We start from the raw sequence: 27724 nt of genomic DNA on the forward strand, positions 1-27724 counted from the left end.
ATCATGCACAGAAGCCTTGAGGATTACTGGGTAGTCCCCGGTCTCCTCTCGCTACCATACAGGAGATACTTCTTCAAGCATTAAACAACAATGAAATCATTGCCTCTAGGTTGGGGAGGGCGAAGAATTAACTATTGTTGATTCCAATTACCACTACACGCACAACAGATGTACCAGAAATAAATCTGCAGTCCTCTACTACATCGCAAGCCAACAGAGTTGTTTATGATGAGCCACTGTTAAAGGCGTCTGCCAGTTCTCTTTCTCTTTCACCTGCACCAGCTCCTGTTTTTGCACAGACAACTTCAGTATACTTTGTCGACATAGATGAATTTTCTTCAACTTGAACTACCACTTTTACCACTTCCATGTAACCTTTTCATCTGGCTTAAACACACTTATTTAATCAGTCCTGTGGATTACACTAGCATTGCTTGTCGCCTTCCTGTAGATTGGATTTGTCATTGTCTTCTTTTTCCTTGTACATGGCGGTTATGTTCCTGAACGCTTGCTGTTAACTGGTAGTTGAGGTTTTAAAACGTTATTTGTCTTCCCACAAAGCCTGAAGAGACTTGTTGCTTGTGAACATTTCCTCTGTCCCAGTTCCTGATAGCACTGTTTGGGATAAAGTTACATATGAAATATTTGGCCCTTCTGAAAGTATTCAAATTTTGTGTCTATGAGTTATATCATAAGACCTGTATTGTGTCTGATGACTGAGATATAAAGGCAGTTGATTCAGTGCTCTCTGAGGTCGAACATTGTACTGTATTTGAAAGTGAAGATATGTACATGAACTCTGCAAACTATGGTAAAATGTTCTCTTACCATTATTATGGACACCATTACCTACATAGAGCTAGTAACCCATGTGCAGTATTTAATTACACGCAATGGGAACATTTTCGAACTCCACCAGTGGAGGGTTCCAAAACATATGTACACAATTTCATGTATTTTGCTGGGAATGATGTTACTGATCCTGAGTCATATTATTTCAATTGAACAACAACAAAATGTAGGAAGCTGGCACTTTTTATAGTTGTAGGAAGTTGGCTCTGTATGCACTATTTCAAAGTAAGGAATAGTATGCACAGAGTCCAAGGGTTCCCCTTAGAGGTAAGATAGTGGCAAAAAGAGATAATACTAATGCTCTATTTTGTGGTAGTGTGGTTGAGCAGTAGGCTTATCAAAGGAGTAGTGTTAAGCATTTTTTGTACATACACAAGCAATAAATGAGGAACACACACTCAAAGACAATTCCAGGCCAATAGGTTTTTGTACAGAAAAATATATTTTCTTAGTTTATTTTAAGAACCACAGGTTCAAATTTTACATGTAATACTTCATATGAAAGGTATTGCAGGTAGGTACTTTAGGGACTGTGAATAATCAAAATAGCATATACACTTTTCAAATAAATCACATATAGCTATTTTAAAACTAGACACACTGCAATTTTCACAGTTCCTAGGGGGAGTAAGAGTTTGTTAGTTTTTGTAGGTAAGTAAACCATCTACGGGGTTCAAGTTTGGGTCCAAAGTACCACACCAGCAGCTCAGGGCCGGTCAGGTGCAGAGGTCAAAGTGGTGCCCAAAACGCATAGGCTTCAATGGAGAAGGGGGTGCTCCGGTTCCAGTCTGCCAGCAGGTAAGTACCCGCGTCTTCGGAGGGCAGACCAGGGGGGTTTTGTAGGGCACCGGGGGGGACACAAGTCAGCACAGAAAGTACACCCTCAGCAGCACGGGGGCGGCCGGGTGCAGTTTCCAATAGAAATCAATGGGAGACCAAGGGGTCTCTTCAGCGATGCAGGCAGGCAAGGGGGGGGGCTCCTCGGGGTAGCCACCACCTGGGCAAGGGAGAGGGCCTCCTGGGGGTCACTCCTGCACTGGAGTTCCGATCTTTCAGGTCCTGGGGGCTGCGGGTGCAGAGTCTTTACCAGGCGTCGGGATCTGGGAAGCAGGCAGTCGCGGTCAGGGGGAGCCTCGGGATTCCCTCTGCAGGTGTCGCTGTGGGGGCTGAGGGGGGGCAACTCTGGCTACTCACGGTCTCGCAGTCACCGGGGAGTCCTCCCAGAAGTGTTGTTTCTCCACAAGTCGAGCCGGGGGCGTCGGGTGCAGAGTAGCAAGTCTCACGCTTCCGGTGGGAAACGCAAGTCGTTTTAAAGTTGCTCCTTTGAAACAAAGTTGCAGTCTTGGATGAACAGAGCCGCTGTCCTCAGGAGTTTCTTGGTCCTTCTAGAGCGGGGCAGTCCTCTGAGGATTCAGAGGTCGCTGGTCCCTGGGGAGAGCGTTGCTGGAGCAGTGTCTTTAGAAGGGGGGAGACAGGCCGGTAGAGCTGGGGCCAAAGCAGTTGGTGCCTCCGTCTTCTCTGCAGGGTTTTTCAGCTTAGCAGTCCTCTTCTTCTTAGGTTGCAGGAATCTGAGTTCCTAGGTTCTGGGGAGCCCCTAAATACAGAATTTAGGGGTGTGTTTAGATCTGGGAGGGCAGTAGCCAATGGCTACTAGCCCTGAGGGTGGCTACACCCTCTTTGTGCCTCCTCCCAAGAGGAGGGGGTCACATTCCTATCCCTATTGGGGGAATCCTCCATCTGCAAGATGGAGGATTTCTAAAAGTCAGAGTCACCTCAGCTCAGGTTGCCTTAGGGGCTGTCCTGACTGGCCAGTGACTCCTCCTTGTTTTTCTCATTATCTCCTCCGGCCTTGCCGCCAAAAGTGGGGCCGTGGCAGGAGGGGGCGGGCAACTCCACTAAGCTGGAATTCCCTGGGGTGCTGTAACAAGAGTGGTGAGCCTTTGAGGCTCAGCGCCAGGTGTTACAGTTCCTGCAAGGGGGGGTGATAAGCATCTCCCCCAGTACAGGCTTTGTTACTAGCCACAGAGTGACAAAGGCACTCTCCCCATGTGGCCAGCAACATGTCTCCAGTGTGGCAGGCCTCTAAAACCAGTCAGCCTACACGGGTAGTTGGTTAAGGTTTCAGGAGACACCTCTAAGGTGCCCTCTGGGTGTATGTTACAATAAAATGTACACTGGCATCAGTGTGCATTTATTGTGCTGAGAAGTTTGATACCAAACTTCACAGTTTTCAGTGTAGCCATTATGGGTCTGTGGAGTTTGTGTTTGACAGACTCCCAGACCATATACTTTTATGGCTACCCTGCACTTACAATGTCTAAGGTTTTGCTTAGACACTGTAGGGGCACAGTGCTCATGCACTGGTGCCCTCACCTATGGTATAGTGCACCCTGCCTTAGGGCTGTAAGGCCTGCTAGAGGGGTGACTTATCTATACTGCATAGGCAGTGTGAGGTTGGCATGGCACCCTGAGGGGAGAGCCATGTCGACTTACTCGTTTTGCCCTCACCAGCACACACAAGCTCATGCACCTATGCCCTCACCTGTGGTATAGTGCACCCTGCCTTAGGGCTGTAATGCCTGCTAGAGGGGTGACGTATCTATGCCATGGGCAGTGTGAGGTTGGCATGGCACCCTGAGGGGAGTGCCATGTCGACTTAGTAATTTTCTCCCCACCAGCACAAACAAGCTGGCAAGCAGTGTGCATGTGCTGAGTGAGGGGTCCCCAGGGTGGCATAAGATATGCTGCAGCCCTTAGAGACCTTCCCTGGCATCAGGGCCCTTGGTACCAGGGGTACCAGTTACAAGGGACTTACGTGGATGCCAGGGTGTGCCAATTGTGAAAACAAAAGTACAGGTTAAGGAAAGAACACTGGTGCTGGGGCCTGGTTAGCAGGCCTCAGCACACTTTCAAATAAAAACTTAGCATCAGCAAAGGCAAAAAGTCAGGGGGTAACCATGCCAAGGAGGCATTTCCTTACAATAGTAGACTAAAAAAAGAGGTACACTTTGCAAAGAGACCAAGCAGCTTCAGAGGAATTACAGAGGCACAAATGACACCCCAGATGCCCTCTTTTTTGGTAATGTGGGCGCCCAGTTGGACATATCAGAGGGTAGTGCTAAGCATGTATTGTACACACAAAGGCAGTAAGTGAGAGACACAATACAGAAATCTGACATCAATTTATAAAAATAACACATACTTTTATATAACTTTTGATACCAAGATCATCGGAATTGAGTGAGTACTTTTCGAGTTATGAATTTTTACAGTTTTCAAAAGTTGACAGTGCAATTTGTGGAACAGTAATGTTATCCTATAGAGGAAACACACATACTGCATACCGGAATTTAGCAGCAACTTGCAAGACCCATCTTCTGGAGTTAAGGAAAGTATGGAGCAAGGTCATAGGCAGCACTGGAATCAGTGAGGGTTTATTAATACAAGATGCTTGATACCAAACATCCCTAGTTTCAGTGAAGGTATCATGTAGCTGGGGAGCTCGTATTGACCAGTGTCTAACACATGTATTTAATATGGCTTCCCTACACACTTACTATGTCTAAGAATCGACAAAGACACAGGAGAGGCATATCTGCTTTTGTAGATATGCCTACACATGTAATATAATGCACCCTGCTTTAGGGCTGTAAGGCCTGCTGTAAGAGTGATTACATGCAGTGTTTTATGGAACATGCCACATAGGCTGTGTGCCATGTTGTGTTTTCACTTTTGGGAGCAGCTTGTCACGCAGCCTGCAATTGCAGTCTGCAGGAGGCTGCTGCTGGATCCCTTAGAGTGTCACAAGTTATGCTGCATCTCTTAGGGACCATCTTTAATACCTAGGCCCTAGGTTCGTGAGGTACTACTTACCAGGTACTTACAGAGGTGCTAAAGGGCCTGGCTGACCACTTGGGGAATCAAGTGAAGAGGTGTCTTATTTTGGGGAAGGAGCACTGGCACTGGGGACCTGGTTAGCAGGAACCCTGTGCACTTCAGTCAAAGGTGCATCAAAAACCAGGCATAAAGTAGGAGCGGGGGTACTTCAACCAGAAACCAGCTTCCTACACAAAAGCAAGGAACACTTTGCTGACTGAAACTAAATTAATGTATTCAAATTCATTTGTTTCCCAATTGGCTGTAAAACACTGTGAATATTGGAAGAAAACAATTGATTTAAAATCAGTCTGGGGAATGAAAGATTGGCTGGTACAAGATATAGATGCCTTACTTAAAGTATATGTAATGCCATTGTAAATAATTTTGCTGAACGCTACAGTTCAACAAACAATTTGTCTTGGTGTTGCTAAGGTCAAAGATATGAATGTGCCCCACATTCTCTCAATTGCAAAGTTTGAAAATTGGCAAAATGTTGTGAATTTTACAGAAGAACAGCTCAATAGTATGGTTAAGAACGTACATTTAATTCTACACTTTCAGGTCCCAAAGCGTGGTTATTGTGGCCTGTGGACACAAATGGATGTCATGCATGTTTTATTAACTCTACAAAGGATTTTGAAGCAAGCAGACCGGTCCCTCGTTATGTCAATACACAACATGCAGGTATAGTCTTCACACATAGCGTGGGGAAATTGTCAGCAATGGTTGCAGCACTCCACTTTGACAGCTGTTAAAGAACACCTCTCTCACCTCTCCGAGGACATTGATTTGCAAAATGTATTTCTAGGTCCTAGGAAATCAGACTCAAAAAGTTACTTGTATGCAATATAAAACAAAATATTGGAACTTTCTTAGATGGAAGCTGCTGCTCATTTTTGGCAAATAGAGCAGCCAAACCTAGAGAAGGCATTAGCTGTTCTTGATAATGGTATGAAAACATTGTTCACTCACATTTACACATTAAACAACATTGTATCATCTACTATACACATTATACAAAACGTAAAGTCACTTTTACAACATGGACAGAGTCAACTTAGGTCCATTGCGCAGTTGAGTTGGGCTTTGCAGGTTCTAACATTAAGGTGCATGCCATGGAAGCACATCAACCCGAAAGAGTTAATTGCAGCATTTAAACCAACACGCAAATAACAGATAATGGCGGAGAAAAATGCCACATATACCATGCTTAATATAGAGAAGCTCGAAAAGTTGCCTTTTACAGTGGTGGAGACACAATCATCAGTGTGGTTAGTACATGTAGTGATATCCCTGCAGATATCGACCTTTCAATTTGCTTCGTGTTTGAAATATTATCCAATAGGCAGGTTTTCAATGATTTGTAAACAGGCATTGCACAGTGTATGTAGTGCGCTGGCGGCTAACTTAGCCTGCTACTTGGAGGGTATTCCTGTCCCTTTGATTCGCCCAGTGTTTCAGTTACTTTCAAATTTTCAATACCTACTGTGGAAATATGTTACTTCCACCCGCGCATGAGATTAAAGTAGCACATTTTGATCTCACATTGCTATGTTCAATAGAATACGGTTGCTTTGTGACACCTTCTAGGAGCTACCTTACTTGGACATGGATGCTATGGCTCCAGGGGTCCTTTCTATGGGCATGGCACCGAACGCTGCCTCCTCAGAGGCCATGGATCATGTTTGCTCCTTCAACCTTTTGGATGAGGCTTTGATGATAATATCGTCTGTGGAAGTGTGATCCCTCTTGGATTCCATTTTGGCTGCTGATTTTGATGACCTAATGCCAAACTCCAATGACTTAAAATCATGAACTTAAATTAGGCGCCTGTGTTCGGCATGCTCTGTTTGTCGGCGTGGACATGTTTAGACATTTTTAGTGTTTCTTATTATTCCTTTTAGACGTGTTTAGAATCTGTACTCCATTACTGGCATGGTAAAGGTGTCCTAAGGACCTTTTTGGTACCCGGGTTGGCCACCCCTAATTTTAACTTCATTTTACAGTTTTTGTTTTTTTCACATTTTATACACAATTTATTCATGTCAGTGATAGCTTTTTTACACATTATATCAGTTTGCTTTTATTGTTGGAAAGCAAGGAACACACTGCTCATTTAATCAGCGTTTGCACTACATACAGTCAGTACTCTTTGTCCAAGGCTATGGAGCGTGGTACATGATATGCTAACTTGTATAGCCTGTAAGGAGGCAGCTTATATCACCAAGACCCAACTTTACAACTATGGTCCCAATGGGTAAGGGGTTATTATATAACCTACAGACTGACCCAAGGAGGGTAGAGGGCTTCCGGGTACGACCATCCTGGGATGAGCACTGTGTGACATGGAGTTTAACTGGCACTGATCTTCCTGCTCACTGAAAGGGTTGCCATCTACAAGACAGACTGATTCCTGACGCTATGTTTAGGAATGGGGCTGGGTCCAATCCCTTAGATCGGGCCAGGCAGATAATTACAGCCACTATGCTTTCAGATATAGACATAGGGTTAGGTAGGAATCTCTAGAATTTCCGAGAACATCTAGAACCACATACATCATGGTGGGGTTGTACATCTTCTTTACCCTGATTCTAATGTTGAATATCTTGCTTTGTTTCATTTTCCTAATTATTGCAGCAATACTAGATTGCGATTACTTCAATAAATGTATTGAAAACTTATTTTGCATCTTGTGCTTCGCTTTGGCATGCATGAGTAACAGAGCGAAAGGGGTACTGTCTGATTCCATGACTTCCCTGGGAGACGGAGTGCCTAGCGTAGGTTGGTGGGTCTGGAGGTTTGGTTGAGGCACTGTGAGCTAGCCAGGAGTTAGGCTGACTGCTACTAACGGTGTGGGTTGTACTCAGTCTCCTACACTGTCCTAAACATGCAGCCCTATTACCAAAGTAGGAACCGCATAACACTGCCAGATAATGATAATGCTCTAGGCATATGAATTCCATCTGCTCTATACTCGACTTCACCACTGCCACATTGTTGGATGCATCTGGCTATGATTTCACCAGATCCTAATTAATTGAGGGTATTTCTCTTTTTTTGTTAGTGTTTGCCATAGATTACACTGATGCCTGTGGTTTGATAATTCAGTGTGCTTGATGGTGTCTACATAGATTTAATTTGAATTGGAGGCTAAAATGGCGATCTTGGTATTAAAAGGTATTGGGCTACCATCTGATCCCTGTAGTAATTGTATGTTCGATGGCATCTGTCGCTGTAGATACGCATGTTCTGCAATAGCTCGCCATCTGGTGTTGGGCCGGAGTGTTACAAGTTGTTTTTCTTCGAAGAAGTCTTTCGAGTCACGGGACCGAGTGACTCCTCCTTTTGTCTCCATTGCGCATGGGCGTCGACTCCATCTTCGATTGTTTTTTTTCCGCCATCGGGTTCGGACGTGTTCCTGTCGCTCCGAGTTTCGGAACGGAAAATTAGCTAATTTCGGAAGATTTTCGTCTGTATTGTTGCGTTCGGGATCGGCGTACTTAGATTCCACACCGCATCGAAGATCGAAGAGCTCCGGTGCCCTTCGGGGTAGTTTTTCGATCCTCCGTCGGGGCCTGGTCGGCCCGACCGCGTGCTGAAGAACGCCGATGGAACGGACCCCGTTCCGTTTCTGCCCCAAATGCCACAATAAATACCCCTACACAGACCAACACTTGGTCTGCAACCTGTGCCTGTCACCTGAGCACAGCGAAGACACCTGCGAGGCCTGTCGTGCGTTCCGGTCCCGAAAAACACTCCGAGACCGTCGAGCCAGAAGACTTCAGATGGCGTCCGCACCGACAGCCCAACGGGAGTTCGAGGAACAGGAAGAGGAAGGTACCTTCTCGATCCAAGACTCAGACTCCGAAGGATTCGACGATACACAAACCGTGAGTAAGACGTCGAAAACCACACAGAGACACATTTACAAGGCCCAGGGGACGCCACTGCCATCCGGCCATGGCTCCACCCATAAATTCGGTGACCGACCGTCGGCACCGAAAAAGGCCCAAACAGTGCCGAGATCGTCCGACTCCGGTCGAGACACCGGCACGCAGCCTTCTCGGGACCGAGAAAGTGCTGGAGACAAGCCTCGACACCGAGATGCCGGTGTGGACACGGCTCGACGCCGAGACAGCGGCACCGAAACAGATCGACGCCGAGAGGTTTCGGCCCCGAAAAGGAAAAAAGTCACCTCGGAGCCGAAAAAAACACGCAGACAAAGTTTCGATGCCGAAACAAACTGCAAGCGACCCAGCTTCAGGCTCTTATACAGAAGAGCACTCGCTAACCTCCCAAATGCAGAAGCATAGGTTTGAGGAAGAGCTACAAGCAACTGATGTGGACCATACGCAAAAGCGTATCTTCATTCAGCAGGGGACAGGAAAAATAAGCACCCTTCCCCCCATTAGGAGAAAGAGAAGGTTGGAGTTCCAGACGGAACAAACACCACAACCAAAAGTGGTGAAAAGAGTTACACCACCACCCTCTCCTCCGCCCGTGATTAACGTTTCACCAGCACAAACTCCATCACACTCCCCAGCTCACACCACCATGAGCCAGGGTGACCAAGATCAGGACGCATGGGACCTATACGACGCCCCAGTGTCAGATAACAGTCCGGAGGCATACCCTACAAAGCCATCTCCACCAGAAGACAGCACCGCGTACTCTCAAGTGGTGGCTAGAGCAGCACAATTTCACCACGTAAGCCTCCACTCAGAACAGGTCGAGGATGATTTCTTATTCAACACACTCTCCTCCACCCACAGCTCATACCAAAGCCTGCCTATGCTCCCTGGTATGCTCCGGCACGCAAAAGACATCTTTAAGGAGCCGGTCAAAAGTAGGGCAATCACACCAAGGGTGGAAAAAAAGTATAAGCCGCCTCCTACGGACCCGGTTTTCATCACTACACAGCTGCCACCAGACTCTGTCGTTGTAGGAGCAGCTAGGAAAAGGGCCAATTCTCACACATCTGGAGATGCACCACCCCCAGATAAAGAAAGCCGCAAGTTTGATGCAGCTGGTAAAAGAGTCGCAGCACAAGCTGCAAACCAGTGGCGCATCGCGAACTCCCAGGCACTACTTGCGCGCTATGACAGAGCCCACTGGGACGAGATGCAACATCTCATTGAACATCTGCCCAAGGACTTACAAAATAGGGCAAAACAAGTGGTTGAGGAGGGACAGACTATCTCCAACAACCAGATACGCTCCTCCATGGACGCTGCAGATACAGCTGCACGGACAATTAATACATCTGTAACTATCAGAAGGCATGCATGGCTCCGAACGTCTGGATTTAAACCAGAGATTCAACAAGCAGTTCTCAATATGCCTTTTAATGAAAAAGAACTGTTCGGTCCAGAAGTGGACACAGCGATTGAGAAACTCAAAAAAGATACGGACACTGCCAAAGCCATGGGCGCACTCTACTCCCCGCAGAGCAGAGGGAATTACAGCACATTCCGTAAAACGCCCTTTCGAGGGGGGTTTCGGGGTCAAAGCACACAAGCCAGCACCTCACAAGCCACACCGTCCAGTTACCAGGGACAGTATAGAGGAGGTTTTCGGGGACAATATAGAGGAGGGCAATTCCCTAGAAATAGAGGAAGATTTCAAAGCCCCAAAACCCCTACTACTAAACAGTGACTCACATGTCACTCACCCCCTCCACACAACACCAGTGGGGGGAAGAATAGGTCATTATTACAAAGCATGGGAGAAAATCACTACAGACACTTGGGTTCTAGCAATTATCCAACATGGTTATTGCATAGAATTTCTACAATTCCCTCCAAACATACCACCAAAAGCACAAAATTTAACAACACACCATTCCAATCTCCTGGAGATAGAAGTGCAGGCACTATTGCAAAAGAATGCAATCGAATTAGTGCCAAACACACAAATAAACACAGGAGTTTACTCACTGTACTTTCTGATACCAAAGAAGGACAAAACACTGAGACCAATCCTAGACCTCAGAGTAGTGAACACTTTCATCAAATCAGACCACTTCCACATGGTCACACTACAAGAAGTATTGCCATTGCTAAAACTACACGACTACATGGCAACTTTAGACCTCAAGGATGCTTATTTCCATATACCAATACACCCATCGCACAGGAAATACCTAAGGTTTGTATTCAAAGGAATACATTACCAATTCAAGGTACTGCCTTTCGGATTAACAACCGCACCAAGAGTCTTTACCAAATGTCTAGCGGTAGTCGCTGCACACATAAGAAGGCAGCAAATACATGTGTTCCCATATTTGGACGACTGGCTAATCAAGGCCCATTCGTTCATACAGTGCTCAAATCACACAAATCAGATCATACAAACCCTCTTCAAACTCGGGTTCACCGTCAACTTTGCAAAATCCAACATTCTGCCGCGCAAGGTACAACAATACCTAGGAGCCATAATAGACACATCAAAGGGAGTAGCCACTCCAAGTCCACAAAGAATTCTAAATTTCAACGCCATCATACAACGCATGTATCCAACACAAAAGATACAGGCAAAGATGGTATTACAACTCCTAGGCATGATGTCTTCATGCATAGCCATTGTCCCAAACGCAAGACTGCACATGAGGCCCTTACAACAATGCCTAGCATCACAGTGGTCTCAAGCACAGGGTCACCTTCTAGATCTGGTGTTAATAGACCGCCAAACTTACCTCTCGCTTCTGTGGTGGAACAACATAAATTTAAACAAGGGGCGGCCTTTCCAAGACCCAGTGCCACAATACGTAATAACAACAGATGCTTCCATGACAGGGTGGGGAGCACACCTCGATCAACACAGCATACAAGGACAATGGAACGTACATCAAACAAAACTGCATATCAATCACCTAGAACTTCTAGCAGTTTTTCAAGCACTAAAAGCCTTCCAACCAATAATAGTTCACAAATACATTCTCGTCAAAACAGACAACATGACAACAATGTATTATCTAAACAAGCAGGGGGGGACGCACTCCACGCAGTTAAGCCTGCTAGCACAAAAAATTTGGCATTGGGCAATTCACAACCAAATTCGCCTAATAGCACAGTTTATACCAGGGATCCAAAATCAACTCGCAGACAATCTCTCTCGAGATCATCAACAAGTCCACGAATGGGAAATTCACCCCCAAATTCTGAACACTTATTTCAAACTCTGGGGAACACCTCAGATAGACTTGTTTGCGACAAGGGAGAACGCAAAATGCCAAAACTTCGCATCCAGATACCCACACAAGCAATCCCAAGGCAATGCCCTATGGATGAACTGGTCAGGGATATTTGCTTACGCTTTTCCTCCTCTCCCTCTCCTTCCTTACCTGGTAAACAAACTCAGTCAAAGCAAACTCAAACTCATATTGATAGCACCAACTTGGGCAAGGCAACCCTGGTACACAACGCTGCTAGACCTATCAGTGGTACCCTGCATCAAATTGCCCAACAGGCCAGATCTGTTGACACAGCACAACCAAAAGATCAGACACCCAGATCCAGCATCGCTGAATCTAGCAATCTGGCTCCTGAAATCCTAGAATTCGGGCACTTACAACTTACCCAAGAATGTATGGAAGTCATAAAACAAGCCAGAAGGCCATCCACCAGGCACTGTTATGCAAGTAAATGGAAGAGGTTTGTTTGCTACTGTCATATTAATCAAATACAACCATTACACACAACTCCAGAACATGTAGTGGGTTACTTGCTTCACTTACAAAAATCTAACCTAGCTTTCTCTTCCATTAAAATACACCTTGCAGCAATATCTGCATACCTGCAGACTACCTATTCAACTTCCCTATATAAGATACCAGTCATTAAAGCATTCATGGAGGGCCTTAGGAGAATTATACCACCAAGAACACTACCTGTTCCTTCATGGAACCTAAATGTTGTCCTAACTAGACTTATGGGTCCACCTTTTGAACCCATGCACTCCTGCGACATACAGTTCCTAACCTGGAAGGTGGCATTTCTCATCGCCATTACTTCCCTAAGAAGAGTAAGCGAGATTCAGGCGTTTACAATACAGGAACCTTTTATACAACTACACAAAAATAAAGTCGTCCTAAGGACCAATCCTAAATTTTTGCCAAAGGTTATTTCACCGTTCCATCTAAATCAAACAGTGGAACTTCCAGTGTTCTTTCCACAGCCAGATACCGTAGCTGAAAGGGCACTACATACATTAGATGTCAAAAGAGCATTGATGTATTACATTGACAGAACAAAAAACATCAGAAAGACTAAACAACTCTTTATTGCATTTCAAAAACCTCATGCAGGAAACCCAATTTCAAAACAAGGTATAGCCAGATGGATAGTTAAATGCATCCAAATCTGCTACCTTAAAGCTAAACGACAGCTGCCCATTACACCAAGGGCACACTCAACCAGAAAGAAAGGTGCTACCATGGCCTTTCTAGGAAACATCCCAATGCAAGAAATATGTAAGGCAGCCACATGGTCTACGCCTCACACATTCACCAAGCACTACTGTGTAGACGTGTTATCCGCACAACAAGCCACAGTAGGTCAAGCTGTATTAAGAACATTATTTCAGACTACTTCCACTCCTACAGGCTGATCCACCGCTTTTGGGGGAAATAACTGCTTACTAGTCTATGCAGAACATGCGTATCTACAGCGACAGATGCCATTGAACTGAAAATGTCACTTACCCAGTGTACATCTGTTCGTGGCATCAGTCGCAGTAGATTCGCATGTGCCCACCCGCCTCCCCGGGAGCCTGTAGCAGTTTGGAAGTTACCTTCAATTATTTATATATGTGTCATCTCAACCTTAAATAGGTGCATATTTAGTCACTCCATTGCATGGGCACTATTACTACAATTCAACTCCTACCTCACCCTCTGCGGGGAAAAACAATCGAAGATGGAGTCGACGCCCATGCGCAATGGAGACAAAAGGAGGAGTCACTCGGTCCTGTGACTCGAAAGACTTCTTCGAAGAAAAATAACTTGTAACACTCCGGCCCAACACCAGATGGCGAGCTATTGCAGAACATGCGAATCTACTGCGACTGATGCCACGAACAGATGTACACTGGGTAAGTGACATTTTCATTATATAGCCCTTGCTACCTCTGATGAGAGGCATCAAAGCGCTTTTTGGGGAGTAGCATGCTACTCCGGAACCCAAAAAGGATTACTGATAGAGTAGTATAGGGAAATATGAGTTCATTTGAGCAGTGGAGTGAGTCTGTTAGTTGGGTTGAATGTGATAATGGAGGATAGAAGAGGGGAGAGTCTAGAAAGTGTTATTTATAGTAGTAAGAGGAGGGTTGGGATGAGTAAAAGGAGAGATGGAGGAGGTAAGAGTCTCTAGAAAGGGATTAGGGAGATCATAGTAGTAAAATTTAATTTGGAATCAGTCAAAGGAAGGCTACATGAAGAAGAATTTAGAAAGGGTTGTGTGGGAGATCATAGTAAGAAAATGAGGTTTGGGGTGAGCCAAGGAGGGAAGAGTCTAGAAAGGGTTATTTTGGAGATCTTAGTAGTAAAATGAGGTTTGGGATGAGTACAGGTAGAGGATATATTGAGAGAGTTGTAGGGTGAGACATAGAGTAATGCGTTGAAGAGAATGAAAGTTTTTTTTCTTCTTCTACAGTAGGAGTAAATAAATAAATTAATAAAGAGACACAGATTTAACAATACTGTACTATGCCATATGTTAGTAGCAGTTTATTGCACAATGAGGGTAAGGCTCCTCTGCTTGCTGTCGCTTTTTTTTTTTAGTGAGTCAAGTTTGCAAAGGAAGTAACTTGATTACTGAATTGAAATGAAATAGAATCTTGGGCCTCACAATCTTCTTATTCCTTTAGGCTCTCATCTGTAAACATTAACATCCATTATATCCATGATATGTTTTTTTGAGATGTGAATTACAGATGGTAATAGGGTAACCTGTATATATGCTTCATTAATGAAGACTAGTCTTTTAGAGCACGTGTGTGTTAACACTTAACGCTGAAGTAAAAGCTGAGAAGTGTGTGCCAGATAATTGAACAGATGCTATTTAAATGACATTACACTGCTTCCTTCAAGACCTACGTAGAAACAGGATAGCTGAACAGAAGTGTATCAAACAAAGGCTAATGCACCACGTGACATTTCGCAATGCAAATAGCGTGCACCAGTGGTGCTGGAACAATTTTTAGAGTGCAGGAGCTGTCATTGATGTTACAGCACTGAAGTCATAGGGATTGTGAAAAATCAGTGTGCCACACAAAACAAGTGTAGCAAATATATTCAACAGTAGAGTGGTAAGGGTGTAGTGTGTAGCTGGTGCACTACAAATGTCTCTGGCTTCTATTACCAATGCGGTTTCTGTATTGAAAGAAGGATGAGCCTCTGCTGGTGAGGATCCAGCTCTGGTTGCTTCTAGATATTCCAGCATTTGGAAGTAACAAGACTATCCATAGTCACTTTGGGAAAAGTGATGTGATGATTGCAATTTTCCAGGAAAGATGAACTGTACCAGATTTGAGTGTGAGATTGCACAGTGCAGTTAAAATAGTGCGATTGATGACATTAATAACTTGACCACACCTCTCCCCAGTTGGCATCCCGTCGTCCTTTTGGGAAGCGTTTGACTATTTTCTCCCTTACTGTAGCTTTATAATTTTATTTTGGGTAACCAGTTTTCTTTTGTTCCTGTGACAAGCTTAATTTGGCCACAAGCTTCATCTTGACGGAACACTGGATCCCAGTATATCAACTCGTCTGTCTTATCAACTTCTAGTGAGAGGCTGGCTAGATATCATCTCGCTGAATTGGGTTTGGCTATTTTCCTTTTACAATCTGGTAGTCCGTTTTGTAACTACTAGTTATGTGGGAGACTACTTTCTTAAGTGATTGGGGGTCTGAGCAGGTGTCAGTTTGTTTACAGCAGCGTTCCTCCACCAATGTCTTCCAGCAATAGAGGCAGTGCTTGTGGTCATGCTACTCTCATTTTCGCCACCTCAGATCAAATCAGCATTTTTCCTGTCACTTAATTCTTTCACCCTGTTTAGATGACCATTGCATCTGAATTCATGCTGCAATTTTAACCTGGGTGGAGTCACTCTGAGTTATTATGCTATCGCCATTTTATTCCCAGCGGCTACTCTGAATTTCTTTAAACGTATGTGGATTTACTGCCCACCCTACATATCTATGCTTACTCTGGAGTGGCAAATCCAATCCACATCTGTAGTGCTTGTGTTGTCATATGAGTTGTGCTGAAGTAAGTTTTGCCATAAGTCATTTAAAATCAAAATGTTCATAAGGTGCAGTCTGGAAATCACAACAGCAGCCATTTGGTTACCCTGACAGATCACTGGCCACCTAGGAACTGATAGCTCTGGTGGATCTTTAGCTAAGATGTCACCATCCCTTCTGACATTGGTGTCATAAGGCTATAGGTCTTGCATATTGAGGCTTTTGAGTTCTCTTTGATCTCCTCACTGTGAGTAGCTATTTAAATGACTCCCTTAAGTTCCTTGCACTCTCTCAGAATGGAGTAATTTCTGACAGTGTCTTCCTTCCGAGTCCTTGTGATCATTTTTAGTAAGTAAGACCCAAACAGCTGTCCTTTTAGCTATTAGGGTCTCTGTTAGAGGACTGGTATCGCCTGATTGGGGAGCATGGGGGCTTTATTTGTGTCTCACATTTCCCAGACTGGAATTTGTACTACTTTCTGTTGAATACTTCTGTTAGTATGAAACTCTACAATGTGAAGATTGGCCTGCATTTCAATGACTTTACACCAGCCATTTCCATTCTGATGCCTTTTATACCTTGCTGCATACCACTTTTTCCAGCCACAATACTAGGACAAAACAGCCTGCATTCTCTGAACATCGGTAGAGGCAATTCAGCGTGTGGAGAGTGTGGTTTCAGCCTGGATGGCTCAGAGTATATCACCACTAAGGTAGGAAGCTTTTTCGCTTAGATGCTTTGCGCAGTGTTTCACTTTTAACTGCCACCCTCTCCCTAAGCACAAAGCTGAGGTTTGGGACTTCCTAATGCAACACGGCTCGGGAATACTCTTTCTCTCAGAAACCTGGCTCACGGACACATCTGCCTCTGATATTCTCAATGTAATCCCTTCTGGTTATGCCCTAGCAAGATTGGACAGACGATCTCAAAGATGGGGGAGGGCTCGCTCTGATCTTCAAACAATCATTGCCCTATGTCTTTACAGAAATAGGGATTGAGGGCAGTGAGGCTGCTTTCTTTACTTTAACACTCTCCAGTAACTGCACTCTGGCAGGCTTGCTTATCTATCGCCCACCTGGCCCGGCTGCTCTGTTTATAGCGATACAGTATTTGAACTTTGTCATCTTGGGTGAGCTCAACCTACATTTTGAGGATCTCTCTTGCCATAATACCATGGCCCTAGTAGATAATTTAGCAGCATGTCATCTGACTCAATTGGTGCACACTCCAACCCTTACGTTTTGTCACATTTTAGGTCCCATTTTCACTAACTCACTCTGAGTGAGCGTCTCCTCCCCAATACCTGTGGTTTGGTAAGATCACTATGCACTCCCTTTCCACATCAAGCTGATTCCCTCCACTTCCCCTTCCTCTAAAGGGCATCAACATTCAGCACGAAAGTGGTCTAAAGTCACTGCTGACTCGTTTACATCGGCATTACAGGCCTTATATCCCACCACCAGTGATGGTGTGAGTCTATCTAACACCACGCTTCATTGATTGGATTAGTAAAACCTTGAATGACCTTGTACCATTAGGGCTACACTCCTCTGCTCATTCCAAGCCTTTGACGGACTGGTTCAATGAAGAGTTAGAATTCAGAAAAAAAGTTGTAATTGCGTTGAGCGTCAGTGGCGGAGGAACTACAGCGGCACGGATAGAGTGATCTACTTAAAAGCCTTGAAGGACTATCACAAAAAGAATAGAACAAGCCATAGTCAATTTTTGTTGCCCAGGAAAACGATGTGACTCAGAACTCGGCACATGAGATCTTCATTATTGTGAAGTCCTTATCATCCCTAGAACATATTCCTGCGTTACTGTGGCTCTGAATTGAGAGCTGCACTAAGATCACTCAATTCTTCTTTGAAAAGATAAATAAGATTTACACCTCCTTTCCCCAGGAATTCAGGGAAGCAAGATGCCACGAATTATGATTTACTCGTATTGAGCCTCAAGAAGGTGTCACCAAGTTTGAAACTGTGTCACTGACTGACCTACACCGGGTGATTACTAAGATCAAATCTGGGTCTCCACTTGACCTTGCACTTAGGCCAGAATAGGATTCTGAAATGAGGTTTGGAGACTATCGCCCTGGCACTCTGTGATCTGGTGAACTTATCCCTGAAGTCGAGTCAGGTTCCCTGAGAATGGAAACCATCTATTGTGGTTCCACTCTTGAAAAACCCTCGCTACATCCCAGTAAACCAGAAAATCTTAGACCTATCTTGCTGCTGCCTTTTGTTGCCAAAATGAGAAATGAGTGAGTCAGCAGCTGATACAGTTTATTGAGGTGAATGACCCACGGACACAAGGGCCAGTCAGGTTTCTATCCTCACTGCAGTACGGAGTCCACTCTATTCTTAGCATCCGAATCGCTTAGGCACATTATTGACGAAGGTGATATGGCTGTGCTGATAAATGTAAATCTAAGCGCTGCTTTTGATACCGTGTCTAATGGCATATTGCTAGATAGGTTATGGTCTTTGAGAATTAGTGAATCCCCCTAAGATGGATAGCCTCCTTTTTTCACAACCGCACATTTGAGGTAATACAACAGTCTTGTTCCTCTGAGATTTTACCTCTGAAACAAGGCATGCCCCAGGGCTCGGCCCTTAGTCCTTTGTTATTCAATCTCAAAATGTGCCCTTTGTCAAAGGTGATTGAAAGGTGGGGTGTCAAAATTGTGTCTTCTGCAGATGACACCTGATGACAACTGATCGTTACCCTCCCAATTCAAAATCCATACCCCTTTAGTGTTGCCCTTAAGTCTTTCACACCAATCTGTATTCAGAAACCTTTCTCCCTTAACAGCTGCCTTGCATGACTATCTCCATCATCCTTAAATACATACCATCCATCAAGGCCCGACCCCCACCAAGAAGCATTACTCTAGATCCCTGTCCCCAGTATTCCCTTTGTATACTTAAACCTACTCTATAGTCCCCCACTCACCTCAATCAGGACTACGTAAGCACCAGCCTTGTTTGTTTCTCCCCCAAGACCTCTGAGGTTCTAATTCCTTGGGTCATCTCCCCTGCCCTCTGGTGCCTCCTTCCCAATGATCTCTGGTTCACTCACTGGCCAGGTGGTCCCTCTTCCCCCGGGACTCACTGGGCTCTCCTTCCAACTCCATGTCCATTGGGGGCGCATCTTTGGAATATTGGCTCAGGGGTGTGGGTACAGAAGGAAGAAGAGGGTTTGCGCCAGGGAGCACTGGCTGGGATGCTTAATCGGGAGGCCTACTCCTTCGAAACTGTGGGGAGGGGCAGACACGCTCACAGGCTGCTGAGGGGGAAAGGTGGTGAGTTACTAGAGGGCTCCGGGCCTAAAACCACACCATTTAAAACTCCCTACATTTTTATTTGATGAGCTCCAGGATATTCCTGATAATCACGCTGAGGTAGACATGAATTTGTCTCTGCTACTCTTCATTAATGAGTTTATTCACTTCCATCCTTGGTCTGCCCTATAAGGCGTTCTTAATGTTCAGTCTTTAATGTGGCAGATACATTATGTTTTATGGAGGAATTGAACATGGAGTCTCCCAGCCGCCCCAGGACTTAGAAACTGAGTGATCCTATAGTAATGTCATGCTAGCTCCTTTAGGGACCGTTCAGATGCCGTAATTAGGAACATGGCCTTGTTTTGACAATTGCATCTGCTAAAAGGGTTTGTAAAATGTTTTGCCTCTTAAACATCATTTCCATTTTTAAAAAATTCTTCCGTTGTTTTTACAGAAGTGTGTGGTTTATAATAAATTGTTTTTCAGTCAACCTGATCACCCCACAAAGATTGCTACCCACTAGTTTCAAAAACCTTTCTTAAGATGGCTACAGGTGCATGTTGGTGCTAATCAGTAATCTGTTTTTAGTAATCAAATAACATTAACTGATAAATAGAGTCTACATCAGAAGTGATCATTTGGGTGCCATATCCAACATACAGAAAGAGCCTTGTACAATATCCCTGTTCCTAGGAATGCCACTCTTATTTTTCATTTTCAGAAGGAAGACAACAGTGAAGACATTGTGTATTTATGCAGACTATAAATCGGATGAAAGCTACACCCCCAGCAAAATTTCTGTCAGAGTGGGAAATAATTTCCACAACCTTCAGGAGATTCGGGTAGGTTTGACTTGTCTGTATCGTATTGTAAAAATTTAATCTTTTCGTTGTAATTACTCCTGTAAATAGCTTAAAACCCCAAATGAGGTGTGGATTGGATTTGGGAGAGCAGCTGTTCCAGATCAACTATTAATGGTAATTCCATTATTATTATTATTGTTAGCTACTGGAATTAATCTTTCCATACATTTGTTTGTTTCTTGGTGGTGGATGAAATTGATAGGAGTTTGTTGTGATCATTAGTGGGGGGGTGGGGTTGCAGTATGCACAGTCATGCTCGTGGTTGGTCGGATAAATAGATGAGGTAGATGACATTAGGTATTCTTAGTTTGCAGGAATATGTCTTTCAGAGGAGAGAGGATAAATTGTGATCTTGTAAATGAGAAGGTCCATTTGTCAGGTCGGATTATAGAAAAATAGAGGATATTTTTGTGATAGCATGCAGTTTGAGGATACAAGACTGTAGAACAACATTATTTACTTGTTAAAATTGTGCTATATTAGATATTTTTGATAGGCACTATAATCAGGCAAGCAGTCTGTTCGCTGCTAGACTCCTGCAAGACAACTCCTCCGGCCAGGTCAGTTGATCAGCTCAATGGCTGAAAGCTAAAAAGTAACGGCTGAGCGTTTATTTCAAGAAATATGAAGAGCTTTAGGCTACATTCAAAAGAAATACTAATCTCAAGTTCATAGCAATAATATGTGTGCAAATAAGGTACAAGATGGAGGGCGAGGACAACTTCCCAGACAGTGGAAGTGTATTCTGAAGGGCTGCTGACTAGACTTTCTGAAGCACTGCTGATTCTGCAGCAAGTCCTCACTCCTGATGAAACGGGTCCTCATTACTGCGTGTGTCCATATTAAAATGCAGAATACCTGCACGCGCTCAGTGAAAGCCACCCATTACCACCAAAAAAAACGAAATACCCTTGGGGGCAAGAAATGCTATGATGACTAAATTGTCGACTGTGGAGATTTGTGTTCCAATCTTTGCGTCTCTGCTTGACCACATTGTGTGATCCTGAGCAAATCACCTAATATCTCACTATGGTAGGTTCCCGGTCAGCCAAAATGCAATAGAAATAAGCTTAATGCCAAATGATTTTCTGCATACAATGCATACAGATTCCAGTGTTCTGGTTACTGGAGTTTTGGCTATTAGCTTAAATGTAGAACTTTAATAGACTATTAGGTTGGTATTTGGCTACTGGATTGTGAATTTTGATTTTTTCGATTGGCCTTTCAATTGAGAAGTACACTTGACTATAGGCACTTGAACTTCGCTTCTTGGTGGAAGTTATTGGTTGCTTAGACAGTAACTTCGAGAATAATGTCTTACCCTACTCATATGACTACCAGAGGTTTAAATGTATTTGAAAATCGGTTTATCACCAAATGTCCTAGACTTATGTACAGTGCCTCCTCTTCAGAGAGAAGGAGAATACATTGTGTTACATCCTAAAAGTGTATTTTCATGACGTTTATATTACATTTATGTTGATGACAACTTCATGTGTCAATATTCTGATGGATGTCTGCAGTCACATTTTTAAGATGCATTATCCATGAAATGAGGGCTCAGGCAATAAAAACTGTATTTTTGGATTATTTTTTCACCTTATTTCATTTATTGCATATGGTTCAGCGTGGCCTAGAAGCTACTTCCAGCAATATTCTGCATATTAGGTCTTGTATTCAGTGTCGATGTTGACACAGACTCAGCTGGTCTTTCGTTTTTTTAATTAATATTTCAAGCACTCTTTGAGAGGGGCATCCCCTGGGTATATCAGGCTATCTGCTCAGCAATGACACAGTAGCAAGGCTCTAGGTTTCACATAATAGCAGAACTTTATACATTAGAGTTAGTAGGCCACACTCACTGAAACAGTTAAAAAGATATTGTCACACTAAAGAGTCACAAAACATGATATGCTGCAACCACTGCTTTATTTGTGACACCCAGAACAAGGACAGTAGTTCATTGTCTTCTTGTAGGGAATATTTGATGTGGCCTCTGAGGTCACAGGACAGGTCCTAGACCTTGAGTTGTCAAAGACACTCTTAGGCGTCTTTTCATGCGAAATTAGAGCCAAAAATTAGTCAGATTCACCTGCAGTTGAACACTATGGTTAGGAGAATACACTAGTTTACCATGTAAGGGATATTTCCATCCCAACAGTGAGAATTTTGGCTGGTGGCACTTGGAGGTTTGTGGTCTTTCCTCTCATGATCATTTTCTGGACATCTGTGCTTCGAATGCTCCCTTTTGGAAGCTTTTTTGAGCCTGAGAATTAGTGTTCTGGGTCCTTCCCGGAAATTACCAAAAGTAGATTTATCTGAAGTAACTGAACAGAGCTCCGAGATTCCCATCACACACAACATGCAATATCAATGTGAGGTATGGTGGCCCCTAGGCCAAGAGGTGAAGGTTCAACTCTGCCCTCATTTGTGTAAGTTTCGCCCTTTCTTTTCAGTGAAGTGAGTGGCTTACAAAAAGGACAGCATTTGAAGCCTTACCATTCTATGTTTTTATTGCACTGCTTTTTTAATTGTATGGTGCAGTTGGATGGTCACCCCCACACTTTTGGCTCCAGATGATGTTGGTTATGACTCTGAAATGCACTGGAACCTGCCAATCAGGCCCCAGTGCTCGAACTCTCTCGCTAAATTGATATAAGTGATTTGGTATTCCGAATTGGCAAGGACTTTAACCCCCCCCCCTTCCTTTTAAGTCACTAGTATATGGTACCAGTTGTACCCAGGGCATGGGTGTTAAAGGTGTCACCAGTGCCTGAAGCACAGTTTTTTCCACCCTGAGTGGTGCAAGTAAACTACCTTCAGCAGGCCTGCCTTTGCAGACTGCCGATGCCTTGTAAACTGCCCGAACTTGACTGTGACAACACCATGTGTGGCACAGTCAAAGCATTATCTTAAATGTATGTCAATCACCTCTTAGGACGGCCTCTTGAGCCCAGAAAGCAGAATGCATTATATTAAAGGTGTTGACATATAAATGCAAGTTTATATGTCCCTTTAAAGGCCTTTTCTATTAAAGACCACTAGAAGTGAAAAGCAGTCCACAGGATAACATGCAATGGCACCTGGGCAACCCCGAGGTCTCCAGCTCCATTATGGTACCCCCCCAAATGGGTCATGTTTGGTATCAAACAACATGCCTTTTTCACCCCTGACATGGATCTTGTGTTGAGGATGATATGGCATGCACCTAGGTGGCGACCTTAGAAGATGCCCACCTAGTTTCCTCAGTTTTCCTGTGCTCTGGCTTCCAGCTACTAATTTCTGCCTCCAAAACAGAATTCTGACCCCCCTACAGGAAGGAGATCACAACCACACCCCACCACAGGGCACTCCTCCTATGGTATGCAAGCAGGCTGTCCCCCAGTGGAGGACAAAGCCATCTCCCTGCCCCAGGCACATTTGCTCCCAGGCAGGTGGGAACATTAGTTAGTCAGGAGGTGTACACCCCCCAGAAAGCTAGCCGCACCTCTAGGGTGAGTTACCAGGTCTGTGAGAATGACTTCTGCCATCTTTAAAAGTGGCAAAATTAAGGGTTCTGGATAGAAAAGGTGCCACAACCCCTGGATGTGATCACCCCAGGGGCGGGTTATCCACTGTGGCTAGTAGCCCATGTACTTGAACCCACATCCTAACGCCCCTAAATCTAGGATTTAGGGGATACCCCTGCCACCAGAACCTCAGATCGGCAGCAACTTGCGAAGAAAGGACAGGAGATCTACATTGACGATGACAGAATCCTGCACAAACCAAAGGCGAGATACCTTGAACCTGTGGCAACCTTTCTGGAACTGCTCAAAAGCGACTTTTCCTGGACCAAAGTCCAATTCCCCCAGCAAGAGGGAGCCCTTTGTGAGCCAAAGGCAAGATCAGGCTCCCTTGGACTAATGCCATTAGTCCCCTGCTCACTTCAGGTAAAAAGCACCTACCAGAACCAAGGATGCGCTGCCCATCATTCCCTCCGAGGGATCGCCCAAAGCAGGTGGTCCAGTCCATTGTAGGAAGTGTAGTCCAGCTCTCCACAAAGTTACAGCCGGCTACCGTTTTCCCCAGGACAACCTGCAAGTGACAGTGTGTCATAAGTCCCATTTATCAGCACCCGTGGCTTCCGGGTTCAGCACCAAGGACAGCCAGGACACCTCTGCACCCAAGCCCCACAAGCCAGGTAAAATTGGTCTGACTGTCGCAGCTTGGTCCTGGGACGTGCATGATCTTTCCTCCAAGTGGCTGAGTGTCAGTAGGTATTTTCCCATTGACCTCAATAGTAACATTTTGAAGTTGAACTGTATTCAATTATTTTTCACTTGAAATTCCATTACTCCAGTTATACGTATCTGATTTACTTTGTTTTTGTGTCTAAATTAATATAATAATAATCTGCTTTATTTGTATAAATTGGTGTTGGATTTCTTTCGAGGCGCTCCAATTACTTATCGTCCATGTTGATACTTTGGCATGCTTAACACTTGTTCCTCTACCAAAGCCTGACTGCTCTTTGTCACACTACCAGGACTGAGATAAAATTGTATTATTGTGAATCAAAGTGCCATCTTTGGGGTATTGTGAGAGTATTACATAGGGAAGGGTAACCAGCATCATTGCATAATACTCCACTTCTATACATATGGTGAGACTCCAAGCTTGATAGTGGTGATGATTCAAGCATGTGGTCCTATGAAACATCCAGTGCTTTAAGTCTATCCTTAATATTTCACAGTGTGTTTATTTTCAAATCTACAGGTAGTATGCCTATAGTTTCTCCTGTCTCTATTCCCTTCATCTTCCAAGAAACAAATGCACCATGACCTCCTTAATATTATTGAAAGAGACCTATGCAAGCATATACCTGGACCTCAATTTTTTTTTTAATAACTTTTATTTTAGGTTTTTCAAAACAGCCCATTACGAACAAGCAGCATTCAGAAATTTGCAACATGAAAAAAATAGGTCATGGGATACAATTCAATGTTGCCATAAATAATTCTAGTGATACAGTACAGTCCTCTTCCCCCAATTGTTAACCGGATCATCCTACATGTGTACCATGGAGGTACGGTGACGCTCAGAGTGTTAACAACACTGTTAATGTGTCACTTCCCCTCCCCACTTGTACAATCACTATTTGTAGTGGTTGTAGCCATGTCGGGATCTATTAGTATTTTAATCAGGGCCCTCCAATCAGCTAGGTCTTCATTTATCCAGTTGTCCCGTCTATGGGGCTGCATTTGTATGACGTCAGCTAACTACCATTCTGAGACATATTTAAGCCACAGGGTAAGCTCAGGTGCCCTCTGCCCCATCCAGGGGATAGCGACCTGCCGCCTTGCTAATCCTAGAGCCAACTGTGGGAATTTTATGGTATCTTCCAACTGTTAGGCCGCTTTATGTTATCGAGTAGGCAGGATTGAAGAGAGAGTATCATAAGCAATCTCATTGTTCTAGTAGTGTCGACTGCCACCAGTTTCCAGAATTCCTGCACTAAGTGGCACTGCCAAGCTAAATGCATAAACCCTGCCCCATTGGCACCACAGCGCGAGCATCTGTCAGAGCATGTTGGGTCTATTTGGTGCATGTTCCTAGGGGTAATATATGTCCTGTGAAGGAAATTGTAGTGCACCAATTTAAATCTGGTGTTACAGGAAACAGTGTGGGTTATCTCATTTACTCGCCCCCAGTACCGGTCATCTAACGGTTTGTCCATATCTAGGTCCCAAGCCGCACGGGGCGGAGGTCCCACTGCATCTGCACGCATAGCTCTGTACAGCTAAGTTATCATGTGGCGACTTAACCTGCATCTTATAAGGCAGTGTGTGTGAGGGGCTGGGTGCTGCAGGATAGGACAGCCAAACCACTCTGGCCATTTCCATCAGGGTTGCATGGTGCAGAAAATGACTAGTACCCAGGGCAAATTCCTGGCATGCCTCCTCAAAAGATATAAATGTCTCCCTGGGGTGTAGGTTACCTAAGTAAGTGTACATCCCACCTGCCATACCTGATATGACGTGCTCCATTATCTGTCTGACCCGCTTCAGTGTCCAAATCGGCTTCTCTGTGTGTAATGACTCCCTTTTGAATGCGGAACGCACATATCGGTGCCATAGTAAAGCCGCTTGACGAACTATATAGGGAAGGCCCTGTTAGACCCCTGTGTCCTCCATTAATAGTGCCAGCAATCTTTCTGCCTCGGCTCTACCAGCTGGTAGGCGTTTCTCCCAATTGTCACCTGGGTCAAGCCGGCGACCCTGTTGAAGGTGTGCCGCATAATAATACAGGTCCGGACTCGTATTGTTTGGTCATTGTTGTCAATGCCTCCCTGCAGTGACAACCAGCCCAAAGTAGAGAAACCAGGATGGTGTCTAACTGTTTGAAAATGTTTGGCGGAAGGGGACAGAGCGACTTCTGCAGTGCATACAGCATCCTAGGTAGTAGGACCATTTTGGCTGTTGCCATTCTTCCTATTAAGGATAGTGGCAATGTATTCCAAAAGGCCACGGATGACCTCATCGCCTCTAAGATCCTTTCTATATTCAGCCATAGTTATTGTGAGTCCCAGCACAGGCCATCCATAGGTAGACTGTCCACCAGTACTCCTGCAAGGGAAGCCAGTGGGAAGAGCTTTGATTTACTGCGATTAAGGCGGAGGCCAGACAAATTTCCGAAAACATCCAGCAACTCTAATAATTTAGGTAACGCAGCCCGGAATGAGGAGAGATCAAATAAGGCATCATCCGCATATAGCGAAATGATATATCGAGTGTCTCCAATCACTACACCCCAATCCCACACTCCATATGCGCCCAAATGACTAGTGGCTCTTTTGCAAGCGCAAACAGGAGTGGTGACAATAGGCAGCCTTGTCGGGTTCCACAGGTCAGTGCCCATGCCTCTGAGCAGTAACACCCCACTCTCACCCTAGCACTTGGATCAGTATAAACTAGCCGAACCCACATGCAAAAGCGGGGTCCAAGACCCAAAATGCTCAGTACCTGAATCAAGTATCCCCAGTGCAGTGTTGAATGCTTTTGCCTGATCGACCGCCACCAGGGTAATCTCTTCATCTCCACATTTGACCTTGTGGGGGGCATTTGTAAGCCGCCATAGGTTCATGCCAGTACTCCTCCCAGATATAAAACAGCATTGATCCTCATAAACCAGGCATGACATGAGGGGCGATAGCTGGTTAGCTAGTAGTTTTCAGAGCACCTTCACATCAGACTTTATCATTGTGAGGGGCCTGTATGCCGCAGGGTTGTCTGCCTGCCCCCTGGTTTAAGGAGCATGCAGATCTCACCCTCCCGCTTGGATGGTGGTAGTACTCTGGCACCCCAGGACTCTAGGAAAACCTCTAGGAGCCCTTGTCTCAGCGTAGCCGAGAATACTTGGTGAAATGCGGATGGAAACCTGTCACTGCCGGGGGTCTATGCCAAGTACAGCTCTAAGCTCTTTCAGCTTTGTTTGTCTAATGCCTCCCAAGCTGCTGCCTCTAGAGTAGAAACGTCTAGGCCCTCTAAGAACAGATTGTACCTGCAGACATCGATCAACGGGTCTGCCATCTACACTTGTCACAAATGATTAGAAAACAGG

General features: G+C 44.7%; 1 protein-coding gene across 4 annotated transcripts in view; it reads left to right on the forward strand.

Moving 5' to 3' along the window:
* Positions 1-27724, forward strand: part of ANAPC10 (anaphase promoting complex subunit 10) — a 275914-nt gene that overhangs the window by 86518 nt on the left and 161672 nt on the right. For all 4 annotated transcript variants that reach the window (XM_069242599.1, XM_069242602.1, XM_069242600.1 and 1 more), the window contains one exon: positions 19981-20101. In XM_069242599.1, the coding sequence (XP_069098700.1) occupies positions 19981-20101 (121 nt within the window). The remainder of the gene's footprint in view (positions 1-19980; positions 20102-27724) is intronic.

The sequence above is a fragment of the Pleurodeles waltl genome, chromosome 1_2, assembly GCF_031143425.1.
Source record: "Pleurodeles waltl isolate 20211129_DDA chromosome 1_2, aPleWal1.hap1.20221129, whole genome shotgun sequence".
NCBI classification, from domain to species: domain Eukaryota; kingdom Metazoa; phylum Chordata; class Amphibia; order Caudata; family Salamandridae; genus Pleurodeles; species Pleurodeles waltl.